Here is a 15,000-nt window from a genome sequence, read left to right as displayed (position 1 = left end):
GTACAGATGTTGAACGGACAATGTAGTCCCCTACATGAATATTACAGCAGTTTCGGGAAAATAAAGAAGTAAACATTAAGAAATAAATAAATAAGAATTCTCCAACAAATAGGCATTTGTTTTCAGTTTACAAATTTGTGCTGAAGTCAGTAAAATATTCTGCTGACTGTTCTGTGTTAATCGTGGATCATCTCCATCCAATCACAAAAGGTGTCATTTAAAAGGTGACACCCACAATTATTGTAATGTCAATCTGATTGGTTCCTGAATTTACGATTAGATTTTCGGCGGGGTTGGGTTGTGGAGGGTGAAAAATATCAAAAAGCCGGAATCAGACGTTAACAATTTTCAGTTACGATCCCAAAGCGAGAAGCTCACACTTATAAACTCCAGCTTACATCAACTTCAGATTTATCATTAAACCAAAACGAAGTAACAGGCTGCACGGACGACCGAAAACCGCAATGGAAATCGCTAAGGTGGGGCGGATCATTTCGCAGCGGTTTTCCGTTTCTTCTTTCATAACTTTTGGACTGTGTCTCGTGTTGACCATCACGATTCTTCATTTCGATGCAAGGACCAGAAAGATAGAAGAAAAATCAATCGCAGTAAGTAGAGGACACCTGAAATTTCTATATTTTAGATGCAAGAATTGTATACGTATATCCATCCAACCATCCATCCATCCATCCATTCATCAATCCATCCATCCATCGATCCATCGATCCATACATACATGTATAGACACACGTATATATATGTATGGTTTTATATATAAATATATATGTGTGTGTGTGTGTGTGCGTGTGTGTATGTGTGTATATATACATGTTTATATATGTGTATATGTATCTATGTATATATATATATATTCATACACACACAAACAAACACACATCATCTCTACACATTCCTTTCACTCTCTCTCCGGTTCTTTTCCTTCTCTCTCCCTTTTTATCCTCTTAATCCTTTTGATCCTCTTAATCCTTTTTATACTCTTAAACTTTTCTGTCGAAGAGCGTGCGGTCGAAATACAAAAAACTCTTCCATTCTACCCGAGCGTTGAAATGAATGGACTTGCTTGTGGTTTGTACACCTGTCCTTGTCTTTTGTTTTCTGTAATCTATCTATCTATCTATCTATCTATCTATCTATCTATCTATCTATCTATCTATCTATCTATCTATCTATCAATCAATCTATCTATCTATCTATCTATCTATCTATCTATCTATCTATCTATCTATCTATCTATCAATCTATCTATCTATCTATCTATCTATCTATCTATCTATCTATCTATCACTACCATGACTTCAATTATCACTGCCACAATTAACACTTCTACTGCCAAATTCAAAACGAATTTTGCGGACGTAACAAAACAAAAAAGAACAATTGTAACATTCACCACACAAGAGATAAACCGCACAAAGGCACTCTTCTCCAAAGAAGGAGACAAATTGCACCTTCATATTCCACAACACATCGTGGAAAACACACAAAAAAAAAACAATAATTTATAAAGTAATAAACAAAAAAACAAGAAGAACAGAAAATGCACCGCAGGAAAAAATCGATAAATGCCTTCGTCCTGCATGGGACTCCAAGGAATATATCAGTTGGGGAAACAAATTTGGTACAGTCCAAGTACGTTTCCTCAACGAAAGTTTAGCAAAACGTTTTTCCACATTGGAGCTACATTCGGACGACTTGGTAATGATACCAGTCTATTTAAACAAAAGGGTCACGAAAGTCCAAAAAAACATACCATTTGATGTCGAAACACAATGGTTAGTCTCTGCCATCTCTGCTTTGAAATGTCAGAGACAAACATCCTGGAAATCGCGGTTCTAGGAGAGAAAGACTATGTGGGCAAATCAATCGAATTCCTGCTTCAATTGGATGAAGCAGCAAGAGAGAAGATACCCACCGCTATAGAACTGCCAGGAGGCTACAAACTCTATATAGTGGTAGAGGGCAGGCGACCACGCTGCTATTTGTGTGGAAGCGAAACACACTTGAAAAAGACGTGCCCAACCACTGCACACCAAGAGCAACAACAACAACCACTACCACAACCAAAGCACTCCGGAAAAAAAGCTCTACTACCCACACCACCATCAACACAGAAAACGACAAGAGAAGCACACCAAGCTAATCCGTCATCAACCAAAAACCACTCGACACCTGAAAAATACCAACACCACCATCAACAGCAAAACCCAAAGGAACAGAAAAACAAAGAAAACACACACAAACTGATCCCCCATCCCTTATACCGCACTCAACACACACAAACACTCAACAACCAACAACAACGAAAACACAACACAACCACTTACACAGACATACATAGAAGCCCACAACATACCCCTACCCCCTTCTGATTCCTCAGAAATTTCGTCGGAAGACGAAACCAGTGAGGAATGGCAAATAGCTACAAAAAGAAGGAAAATAAAGAGAAGAAACACAACCAAACCAAATGCAAACACGAACAAAGCAGGGGGAAATACATCTCCCGAAGACATTTCAAAACCCAACGCAAACAACAGCCACACCAACATCACAAAAACATATACAGCAAACATGCTCACAGCCATAGACACCAAAAACACAAATTTGATGGAATACATCCAATCAAAAACAAACATAACAGAAGATGACATAAAACAAACAATCACCCATACACAACACCACCAGACCACATCAAAATATTACACATCTCCAAAAGTCTGCACCACACACTCAAAGGCATTTTCCCCAGTGCGGTTGGTAAATGCCAAAAATATCTCACAAAGAAACTGTACTGGGATCTTCTCGAGGACAAACCAACGGAGGAGAAAGCAAAAACTTTCGAGCAGTAAGTAACCCTCTGTATTCTAATTCATTAGAACTATGATCAAGATTGGTTGTGTAAATGCGCGTGGCTTGGGGTCCCCTGGAAACAAGGGTACCTCTTAAATGACATAAAGTCACATAAGTTAGAAATCATAGCCATAAGCGAGACCAGACTCCACAATCCGCGGGCCCTAAAGACCATGTTTGGCGGACAGTTCAACATTTATTTTTCCCCCTGTCTGCCGAGAATGGGCGGTAGTGGCACCGCGGTACTTTTTCACAAGAGTCTGGATCTCAATGTAAGGACAATATTCGTAGACCCGGAGGGTAGACTGGTCGTCCTGGATGTCGACGGCAGCAATGGGTGCGCTTTTCGACTCGTATCAGTTTACGCACCGCCCTTAACAGGTCGGGCGGATTTCTTTCAACGTCTAGAAGTTTTCTTGGGAACGTCTCGTCCTTTACTCTTAGTGGGGGATTGGAATGCTACCTTGGACACGCATGTAGACTACGTGGGTAGAGATAGGAATAGACGGGGATGCAAATGCCTCAGAGACCTGCTCAGACGTTTTCAACTGTCTGACAGGTTCCGACTAGACCACCCGAATGCGCCAACGTGGACATGGAGCAACCGCATCGGGTCGTCGAGATCGTATCTAGATAGGATACTGTGTAGGACAGTAGATAGAGATAGCATAGGATGTCCACAATTCCACATAGTCAGCTACACGGATCACAAACTTGTGACATGTACGCTAGACACTTAGGCAGGGTCCCGGATACTGGAAACTAAACGCGTCTTTCCCATCGAGACAAGTTTTCAGAGACCGGATTAGCACACTAGTAAAGAGGGCTTTGACGGGAGCCATCATCAACAACAAATGGTGGTTTGCCCTCAAGAGAGCAGTAAAAGCAGAAGCGATTAGGTACAGCAAAGCACTAGCCATAGATAGAAATAGAGTAGAGGGTGAGCTAGTTAAGAAGCTAGAAGAGGCAATTAGAAGCGGCATCGCATCCGACGTTTTTGCGGCGAGGTTGGCCCTCGACCAACACTTCAACGCCAAACACGAAGGATGTGCTGTCAGAGCTAGGATGCGTGCTCTAAGGAACGAAGGTGTTGGAGCCGCGAGAGAGGCCCGGGTGGCAGAGGCGCAACAGGGCAACAAAGCTACCATTCGGTCACTGGTAGATGAACAGGGGCGCGAATTGCTCGAGCCAAGTAAAATGTGTGAGGCCTTTCAGCAGCATTTTGCCCGACTGTTCGGAACGAGTGGAGGGCAAGAACGTAGGTTGGACTTCAGTGCCTACCTACATAGCCTACCACGACTCTCGACAAGAAAGGCAGGGTGCTGCGAAGGTGCCATCACGGCGGCGGAAGTGCGGGAAGCGATGGCAGATGCTCGAGGGACAAATCACCGGGTTTGGATGGTCTACCCTACGAGCTTTACAATTGTATGCCAGACTTGTTTGGAGATCTCTTGGCGGCGGTGTACTGCAACTGGCAGCAAAACGGGAGCATTCCTGGTTTTGTGAGCCGAGGAGCCGTAACACTGCTGAAGAAAGATCTAAACAAGGGAAATGTAATAGATAACTTTAGGCCCATCACTCTGCTTAATGCAGACTTGAAAATTTTGGCCAAGGTGCTAGCCAAGAGGTTGGCGCTTGTCATCGAGAAACTGGTCGACAAGGCGCAAACATGCGCCGTGCCAGGCCGGACCATCCATGACAACCTCCATCTGATGCGCTACATCATAGACAGGGTAGTTAACGAACCTGGCATGGGTGGGGCCCTGATCAACTTGGATCAATCGAAAGCCTTTGATAGGTGGAGACCATCGATACTTGGGGCAGTCCTGAGAGCGGCTGGTTTCGGCCCGTCTTCCGCGGCTGGATAGCTGCCTTGTACAGAGGCATCCGTTCGGTAATTCGCGTAAATGGACATCTATCGAGACCTTTCGACATTGCACGTTCGGTCCGTCAGGGATGCCCCCTCTCGGCGCTTCTATACGTATTGACTCTTGAGCCACTACTGCGGAAGCTGGCGACTCTAAGGGGCATCCCGCGAGAATTGGGATGCGGGACGAGCGTGTCTGCATACGCGGACGACGTCACCGTCATAGTGTCTAGCCACGAGCACATCGAGCTGGTCGGCGAGACACTGAAAAACTACGAAGCGGTGACAGGAGCGAAAATCAACCGGGAAAAGTCAGTGGGCTTGCGACTAGGCACCTGGAGAAGCAAGCCCATGCCGTCCACCAGCGCCTCCGTCGTGGGACGCTGGACCGACGGCCCGGTTGAGTTGCTCGGGGTCTGGTTTGGTCCGGACCTCCAAGTGGAGAAGAACTGGAACGAGATAACGAGTAGGGTGGTCACTCTCGCCCGGCAATGGGCCGAGAGGAAACTGTCCCTAAAAGGTCGAGCGGAGGTGGCGAACACGTACATCGCGTCCGTCATCTACTACTACCGCCTGACCGTCGTACCTTGTCCCGACCCTACCATCACCAAACTACAACGCATCCTCTTTCGCTTCTTGTGGAAAGGATGCGTCCCGATGGTCAGGCGATCCATTTGCTGTCAACACCCGTTAAAAGGAGGGCTGGGCATGCCGTGGTTGATGATGCGCAGACACGCGCTGAGACTGCGACATCTCTGGCTCTATGTAGACGACGGTGAACAGGTGTGGTCGCCGTTTGTGAGGCACGCTTTCCCGCAGCTCGTCTCCATGACCGAACTGCAGTCGTGGATCAAAAAGAGGCCGAGGAAGGGCGAATGGCACCGCGAGTGTCGCGTTGCTCTCAAGCAACTCTGCCGTCCTGGGTCGACCTTAAGTGACTTCAACACAACCAAAGCATTCTATAGGGGTTTAGTGGAGGGGAGGTACGACGACGAGCTCGGGGCGAACCTGGACGTCGACGAGGAGTACCTGACCCGCCTGTTCGGGACGACTTTCGGGCCAGGGCCCATGGACAACTTCCAGAGATCCCTGGCCTGGCAGTGCTACCGAGAAGCGCTACCCGTTCGGGATAAGCTCTACAGACACGGCTCGAGAAACACGGGGCCGACCTGCCCGAGATGCGGTCAGAGCGACGAAACCGTTCTGCACGCACTCGTTCAGTGTCCAACAATTTCCGACCTGTGGGCTTATGTCGAACAACTGCTGTCACGTGTGGGACGAGTCGGTTTATCAGCTGAGTCTATCGTCAATATTGTCACGCCTCCTTCCTTCAAACGGGAGGAAGAGCTATTTTCATCATCCTTGTGGCTATGGCGAAAGAATGTATCTGGTGGACGCGTCTGAAAGGATTGGAGACAAACACTTTCCTCTCTGGTCAATCTCTCATCAACTTCTTCAAGTACCACTTGAAAAGGAAAGTGAGAGTAGAGAGGCAAGTTTTGTCTAGCGAATGTTTTAAAAAAAGATGGGTGAATGTAGCAAGAATGGCACGTATGAATGACGAAGCCACCTTGAGCATAGTCCTATGAACCCAGAAATCGAAAACAGAGAGTTGCTTATTTGCAAAAAAAAAAAAAAAAAAAAAAAAAGAAATATAAAATGTGACTTCATTGACCGAGGTTACCGTGGTCTTTTCCGTAGGCTTTTCTTTCCACGGGTAACCTCACCTGTCCTCCCCTTTACACTTCATATTGACATTTCTGTGATAACGATCCCTATTGATCAATTTTTTTCCTCTCCCCCCTTTTTTTTTTTTTTTTTTTTTTTACCCCCCTTTTTTTGTCCTCTTCTCCCTTTTACGATCCCTTTTGATCGAAACTCCCCCTTCCTTTTTTTTTTTTTTTTTTTTTAAACCTTCAAAAGAAAGCTCTACCTTGTAATTTGTTCTATCTGTGTGCAGCCCTGTGTGGCTAAAAAGAAACATATCTATCAATCTATCTATCTATCTATCTATCTATCTATCTATCTATCTATCTATCTATCTATCTATCTCTATCTATCTATATATCAATCTATCTATCTATCTATCTATCTATCTATCTATCTATCTATCTATCTATCTATCTATCTATCTATCTATCTATCTATCTATTGACGGATGTGATGTCGTTTCAGCTCCGAAGGTAATCATTTATTTTGACTATTTATAGGCCAATTTTTGTGTAGATTTTTGCAAATAAGGTGTGTAAGGCAACCAACTTTCATTTGAGTGCTTTTCCAAGGGAGGAATTCGCCCCTAGGGGCAGTTTCGACCCCATTTCATTTCTGTTATTTTCTTCTCGACATTAGAAAATGTCTAGAAATTTTATTGTTGAACGCTGGTCGCGTTCTTTTTATGAACAACATTTTCCTAGTCTGGAAACGACAGAGAAAAAAAGAACGTTCGCACGGAAAATGCCAACGTAAAATTCGGTGAAATGAACGCTGCAACCACGTGCGTTAACAGCCCTGTCACCACCGCCACCACCACCACTAACAACAGCAACCACGAGACAACAACTGCTACCACCACCACCTCCACCACCACCACCTCCACCACCACCACCACCACCACTACCACGACCAACATAAATGATAAAAATAAAACTGAAACGAAAACTATTGACAAAAACAACAGCAACAACAAGAACAACAATAAAAATGAACTATCTAATAGTGAAGATGCTAATACAAAAAAGTCAACAACAGTAAATTTCGCAGATATTCTTCGCCAGAAAAAGGATTGTTACATTCACAAATGAAGAGCTCATAGAAACAAGAGCTCTCTTTACAACCCGTGGACAAGATTTAGTCCTGCATACACCTCAACATATAAAACAAGAAATAGAAATAAGACAATTGTATATAAAATTATTAGAAAAAACAAAAACCAAATGAACAGATTACACAAAACTGATGTGGAGAAATGTTTAAAAAACATAATGAAGAAAAAGAGTATATAAACTGGGGTCCCCAGTTTAACACAGTAGTGGTCCGCTTCCCTAACCAGGAAGTGGCAAAAGCTCACTCTACTGAGTCTCTGGGAAATGATGAAATCATCATGGTCCCTTATTATAAAAACCAGGGGTGAGTAGAATTACTATCAGAAATGTACCCCCCGATATGCCGAACAAATGGATAACAGGGGCAATCTGTTACCACTTGAAAAAGATCAATATTCTAGAAACAGCCGTGTACCTAAACGACAATTGGGGTGGAAAAACAGTAGTAGTGACCATCCAGATTGAGGGGGCCTCTATCGAGAGCCTACCCGACAAGATATACTTGGAGAATGGGCAATGCCTATATGTTATGGCAGAAGGCAAAAAGCCTAGATGCTACAAATGTGGCAGCCCCGAACATTTGATTGCCAAGTGCGATCTGGTACAGAAAAAACAAGAAAGAACAATTCAGAAAACAAATAAAATCCCTTTGTTGCCAACACTAACACCAACACACTCAATTATGGAACAACGCCAAGAAAACAACAAACCAGCACACAAACCCCAACAACATCACCAAGAAAAACAGTACCAACACAATCACCGTTGACTTCACAACCAATTAAACTTGTTGAATCTTCAAAAAATCGACCCACACCCACATCCAGGACGACAATTAAAAAGACAGAAAACACTGACGAGAAGACAAATGCTACCCCTAACACCACAACAACACAAACACCGCACAAAACATCAACAATTTATACAAGCATACATAGTGATCCTGTTCTTTTTCCTCTACCCCATACTGATACCTCGGACGACGAAAGTTCGACGGAATGGCAAATAGCCACAGGGGTAAAAGAAAAAGATCCAAAAAATCCACCAAACAAGGAATTAAAGCAGGGAGATATCTAACTCTCAGGACAACATCCCCCTAGACAATCAAAAAAGTAATGAACCCGTAAAACCACACACACAACTAACTGCAATAGACACAGACAATAAAGAATTAATGGACTACATCAAATCTAACATGGTCGTCTGTGAAGATGACTTTAAGACAAAAATCATCCGCACACCACACCACCGAAACACATCAGAATTTTACACATAACACAAGCACAACACCACATACTGAAAACATTATTTCCGAATGCGGTAGGCGGGTATCAACGATACCTGTCGAAAAAACTATACAAACACCTCATCAAAAACGATACAAAAGAAGAAGAAGAAAAAATGAAACTTTTAAAATGAGTAAGTGACCTCACTTCTTGCCTCTTGTCTCTTCTAATATAGTGTGTAAAACACAATTTTCGTAAATGTCAAGTATGCTTAAATTAGGTTGTGTGAATGCGCGTGGCTTGGCGTCGGCTTGGAAGCAAGGTTACCTTCTAAACGACATCAAGTCACTGGACGTGGATATAGTAGCTATCAGTGAAACCAGACTCAGTAAGCCGCGGGCCCTCGAGTCCATGTTTGGCAATCAATTTGACATTTATTTTTCTCCCTGTCTGCCGAACATGGGTGGTGGAGGTACTGCGGTGCTTTTTCGAAAGAGTCTAAAGGTAAAAGTAAGAGCAATATTCCTAGACCCGGAGGGTAGGCTGGTTGTCTTGGACGTGGATGGCAGAAATGGGTGTGCATTCCGTCTGATGGCAGTTTATGCACCGTCCTTAACGGGTCGGGCGGATTTCTTCAGACGTCTAGAGGTTTTCCTGGGTACGTCTAGACCTTTACTGTTAGTAGGGGATTGGAACGCTACCTTGGACACGCATCTAGATTATGTGGGAAGGGATAGGAATAGAAGGGGGTGTAAGAGCCTCAAAGACCTGCTCAAGACGTTTCCATTTGTCTGACAGGTTCCGACTCGACCATCCGAACGTGCCAACGTGGACTTGGACAAACCGCGTCGGATCGTCGAGATCTTATCTAGATAGAATTCTATGCAGGACAGCGGATAGGGATAGTGTAGGATGTCCACAATTTAAAATAGTCAGCTACACAGATCACAAATTTGTTACGTGTACGCTCGACTTAGATAAAACACATAGGCAGGGTCCCGGTTACTGGAAACTGAACACGTCGCTGTTAGCGCGACAGGTTTACAGGAACCGGATTAGCGAGTTAATTAAGAGGGCGCTGACGGGAGCGGTCGTTAACAACCGCTGGTGGTACGCCCTGAAAATGGCAATAAAATCGGAATCAATTAGGTTTAGCAAGGAATTAGCGATAGAACGAAATAGAGTAGAGGGAGACTTAGTTAAGAAACTAGAAGAGGCACTTACCACTGGCAGCGCAACCAACGTGCTGCTGCGAGGATGGCCCTCGACCAACACCTCAACGCCAAGCACGAAGGTTGCGTCGTCAGAGCTAAAATGCGTGCCTTAAGGAACGAAGGGATTGAAGCTGCGCGAGAGGCCCGGGTAGCGGAGGCGCAGCGTGGCAACAGATCAACCATTCGGTCTCTAATAGATCAACAGGGATGCAGTTTACTCGAACCCGAAAGGATGTGTGAGGCCTTTCAACAGCACTTTGCTCGACTGTTTGGTGCGAGTGGTGGGTCGGAACGAGGGATGGATTTCAGTGCCTACCTGACCGACCTGCCGCGGCTCTCGGCAAGAAGCGGAGTGTTGTGAAAGTCCCATCACAGCCGCTGACGTGTGGGATGCGATGGCGGGCTGCGCGAGGGATAAGTCGCCTGGATTGGATGGTTTACCCTACGAGCTGTATTGTCGAATGCCAGACTTGTTTGGCGACCTCTTGGCATCAGTCTACTGCAACTGGCAACAAAACGGGAGAATCCCCGGTTTCGTGAGCCGAGGTGCAGTGACGTTGCTGAAGAAAGACTCAAACAAGGGGAATTTTATAGAATTTCAGGCCCATCACTCTGCTCAACGCAGATTTGAAAATTTTGGCCAAAGTAATAGCCGAGAGGTTGGCGCTTGTCATTGGTAAACTGGTCGACAGGGCGCAAACATGCGCCGTGCCGGGCAGAACCATACATGACAACCTCCATCTGATGCGCTACATTGTGGACAGGGTAGTTAAGGATCCTGGCATGGGTGGGGCGCTGATAATTTGGATCAGTCTAAAGCCTTCGATAGGGTCGACCATCGGTACTTGGCGGCCGTCCTCAGGGCGGCTGGCTTCGGTCCCGTCTTCCGCGGTTGGATCGCTGCCTTGTATAGCGGCATCCGATCGGTGATTCGGGTGAACGGTCACCTGTCGAAACCGTTTGACATCACGCGTTCGGTCCGTCAGGGGTGTCCCCTGTCGGCGCTTCTGTATGTATTGACTCTCGAGCCGCTACTGCGGAAGCTGGCGACACTGAGGGGCATCCCACGGGAACTGGGTTGCGGGACGAGCGTGTCGGCATATGCGGACGATGTCACCGTCATAGTGTCGAGCTACCAGCACATCGAGCTGGTCGGCGAGACACTAAGAAAATACGAAACGGTGACGGGAGCAAAGATTAACCCGGAAAAGTCAGTGGTTTGCTACTCGGCACCTGGAGAAGCAAGCCCATGCCGTCCGACTGCGGCTCAGTAGTGGGACGCTGGACGGACGGACCGGTTAAATTGCTCGGGGTCTGGTTCAGTCCGGACCTCCAAATGGATAAGAACTGGGACGAGATCACGAGTAGAGTGGTCGCTCTCAGCCAACATGGGCCGAGAGAAAGCTGTCTCTAAAAGGCCGGGCGGAGGTGGCGAACGCGTACATCGCATCCGTCATCGATTACCGCCTGACCGTCGTACCTTGTCCCGACGCCACCATCACCAAACTGGAACGCATACTCTTCCGCTTCCTGTGGAAGGGTGGCGTTCCGATGGTGAGGAAGTCCATTTGCTGTCAACATCCGTTGAATGGAGGACTGGGCATGCCGTGGTTGATGATGCGCAGGCATGCGCTGAGACTGCGACATCTCTGGAAATTCATCGACGACGGTGAACAGGTGTGGGCGCCGTTTGTGAGGCGCGACTTCCCGCAGCTCGTCTCACTGACCGAACTGCAAACGTGGATCAAAAAGAGACCGAAACTGGGCGATTGGCACCGAGAGTGTCGCCAAGCTCTACAGCAGCTCTGCCGACCGGGGTCAAACTTGTGCAACTTCCAAACGACTAAAGCGTTCTATAGAGGACTAGTGGAGGGGAGGTCCGACGACACACTCGGGGCAAACCTGGGCGTCGACGAGGAATTCCTAACCCGCCTGTTCAGGACGACGTTCGGGCCGGGGCCTATGGATAACTTCCAGAAATCCCTGGCTTGGCAGTGCTATCGAGACGCACTACCTGTTCGAGAGAAGCTACAGACACGGTTCGAAAACCATCACCGGACCGACCTGCCCGAGATGCGGTCGAGCGACGAAACCGTTCTGCACGCACTCGTGCAGTGTCCAGATATTTCAGAGCTGTGGTCCTTCGTCGAACAGCTGTTGTCACGTGTAGGTCAGGCTCGCCTATCGGCCGAGTCTATCGTGAATATTGTTCCACCACCTTCCTTTAAACGGGAAGGGAAAACGGTTTTCGTTACGCTGATGGCTATGGCGAAAGAATGTGTGGTGGACGCGTTTGAAAGGACTGCAAACAAACACCTTCCTCTCTGGTCAGTCTCTCGTCAACTTTTTCAAGTACCACTTGAAAAGGAGGATGAGAATAGAGAGGAAGGCTTTGTCGAACGAATGTTTTAATAAAAAGTGGGTAAAAGTGGCAAAAATGGTCAGTATGAAAGACGACACTATTTTAAGCATAAATCTGTAACCAAAAGAGACAACGAGAAGTAAGGCGACTTACTCATGTGTTCTTTTTCGAACTGTCTGAGGTGACCTTGGTCTTTTTTGTAGGTTTTTTCTTTCCAAGCTACACCTAAACTGTGAACCTTATATATATATATATAGTGCTTTTTTATACACCACACAACCCACAGATCCCTATTGATCAAACGTTTTTTTTTTTTTTTTTTGCCCCACCCATCCCACCTCGAAAAGAAAAAATTTCTACATTGTATTTCGTCCATTTTTATTCTGTTTTAGCCCTGTGTGGCTACAATAAAAAGTTATCTATCTATCTATCTATCTATCTATCTATCTATCTATCTATCTATCTATCTATCTATCTATCTATCTATCTATCTATCTATCTATCTATCGCATCATTTCACTTCTATTTACCAAATCTATCTCAGATTACATGGTTGGTCTGCGTCCTAAAGTAGAAGGGTTCCATTTCTACAGAAGATTCTACCTTGCAGCAAGGCTCGCCTAAAAAATTGTTCCTATTCCTGGTAATCGAACCCTGACCGACTGAACGAGAGCTAGGAATTATATGTGTGTAACTATAACATGTAGAACACATAATTCTTAGACGTTTTCGCCCATATAGAAAATTATGGGAGAAATTTGGGAGAAATTTTCCTGAGACCCTTGAATTTATGGCATCTGTTTTCGCTTTAAATGTTGTGGCTATTTTATTAAAAGAGCTGGACCGGTTGAGGTAAAGTAGTCGTGTCATATTATATATATATATAATATATATATATATATATATATTAATTTATTATATAGAAGAGCTTCTACAGGACTAGTACTGTTTCATTCAAGAGAAATCTTCAGGAAGCTTCCTGAAGATTCTCTTGAATGAAACAGTACTTTTCCTGTAAAGCTCTTCTATATAATAATTAATAAATTAATTTTACTCTGCTATGTATTGAGTACCTTACTTACTGTGGTTAACCGGATCACCCGGGGACCTACATATATATATATATATATATATATATGTATATATATATATCTATATATATATATTATATATATAATATATATTATCTATATATATAATATAGTGTATACATATTGTATACATATGTATATATATACAATACATACATACATACATACATACATACATACATCCATACATACATACTATATATATCATATATATATATGTGTGTGTGTGTGTGGTGTATATATATATATGTATATATATATATATATATATATATATATATACATATACATACATATGTATACAATAAATTATGTCTCGTATATATATCTACTGACTATTTATGATCAATGCTTTGTACTGTTTAGAGAGATAGATAGTTAGAACTATCGATAAATATAAGCATATATATATATATATATATATATATATATATATATATATATATATATATATATAGAAATTCGGGGTGAGTACTTGATAATTGTAAGCACCTGTATATACCGTTTGGTGGTGTAGGTGGTGGAGTAGATTAATCAAAATAAAAACATGATGCCAAGGATTCAGCGGTACATATGTTTCGGGCCTTTATTAGACGGATTTATAACAATGCATAATGTATGTCTGTGGCCTTCCTCAGCCGCGCACAACAACTTCCACAAGGGCATGTGTTACATCAAAAATTCTTGGTTGGGGATGCAAATCCTCCCATTCGCGTACGACATAATGCGGCAACAGCATAGAAATGAAGCGTCCATCTCGTTCTTCTCTCAATGTAGAATGAGGAAGTTTGGATGTTGAAGTAATGTAAATAAATTAATAAATAAATATATACATATATAAATATATAAATGCAGACAGACGTGAAGGAACCTGGTAATAAGAGTGAATAGAGATAAAGATGGAGGGGCGAGGATTCAGGACGAAGGATAAAAAAAAAAATATAAAAAGTGTAAGTATAGAAAAATATAAAAATGTAGAGTATAAAGATATAAAGAGATATAAAAAGATATAAAAAATATAAAAAAATATAAATGAATATAAAGGTATAAAGTTATAAAAATAAAAATAGAAATAAAAATAGAAATAAAAATAATAAAAAAAGTTGCAAACGAATATAAGGATAAGGGATATATAGTAGTTACGGACCAAACATGGTGGTCAGGAAAATGACAAATTCTGGTTGTAGAAGTCTTGGGTGTCATAAATCAACAGGGGCGTCTTGGGACTTAGTGTATTGTAAATCAGAGTTGTTGAGCAGCTTATCTAGTTCTTCGTAACGTATTAAGTGGTCATCTTGTACATACGTACCCGCATGGATACATACACCCATATACACGCGCACATATACGCACGCATACCCAGCTACAAGCATATAAGCATACATACGTACTCATGTGTAAACATACACAGATACACGCATACACACACACACATGCGCATATATACACATACACACACAGCAGAATATCTATATATATACACACGGACAAAATACATGTACATATACATATATACACACGCACACACATGCGCGCATACATATACATAT

General features: G+C 43.6%; 1 protein-coding gene across 1 annotated transcript in view; it reads left to right on the top strand.

Moving 5' to 3' along the window:
* Positions 1–286: 286 nt before the first annotated feature.
* Positions 287–15,000, top strand: part of LOC115221774 (short-chain collagen C4-like) — a 21,816-nt gene continuing 7,102 nt past the window's right edge. Inside the window, exon 1 of the mRNA XM_029791996.2 lies at positions 287–608. Within this exon, the coding sequence (XP_029647856.1) occupies positions 465–608 (144 nt within the window). The 5' untranslated portion in view covers positions 287–464. The remainder of the gene's footprint in view (positions 609–15,000) is intronic.

The sequence above is a fragment of the Octopus sinensis genome, linkage group LG18 (assembly GCF_006345805.1).
Source record: "Octopus sinensis linkage group LG18, ASM634580v1, whole genome shotgun sequence".
NCBI classification, from domain to species: domain Eukaryota; kingdom Metazoa; phylum Mollusca; class Cephalopoda; order Octopoda; family Octopodidae; genus Octopus; species Octopus sinensis.
The sequence above is the reverse complement of the archived record's forward strand: the minus strand, read 5'-3'. Positions and strand labels throughout refer to the sequence as shown.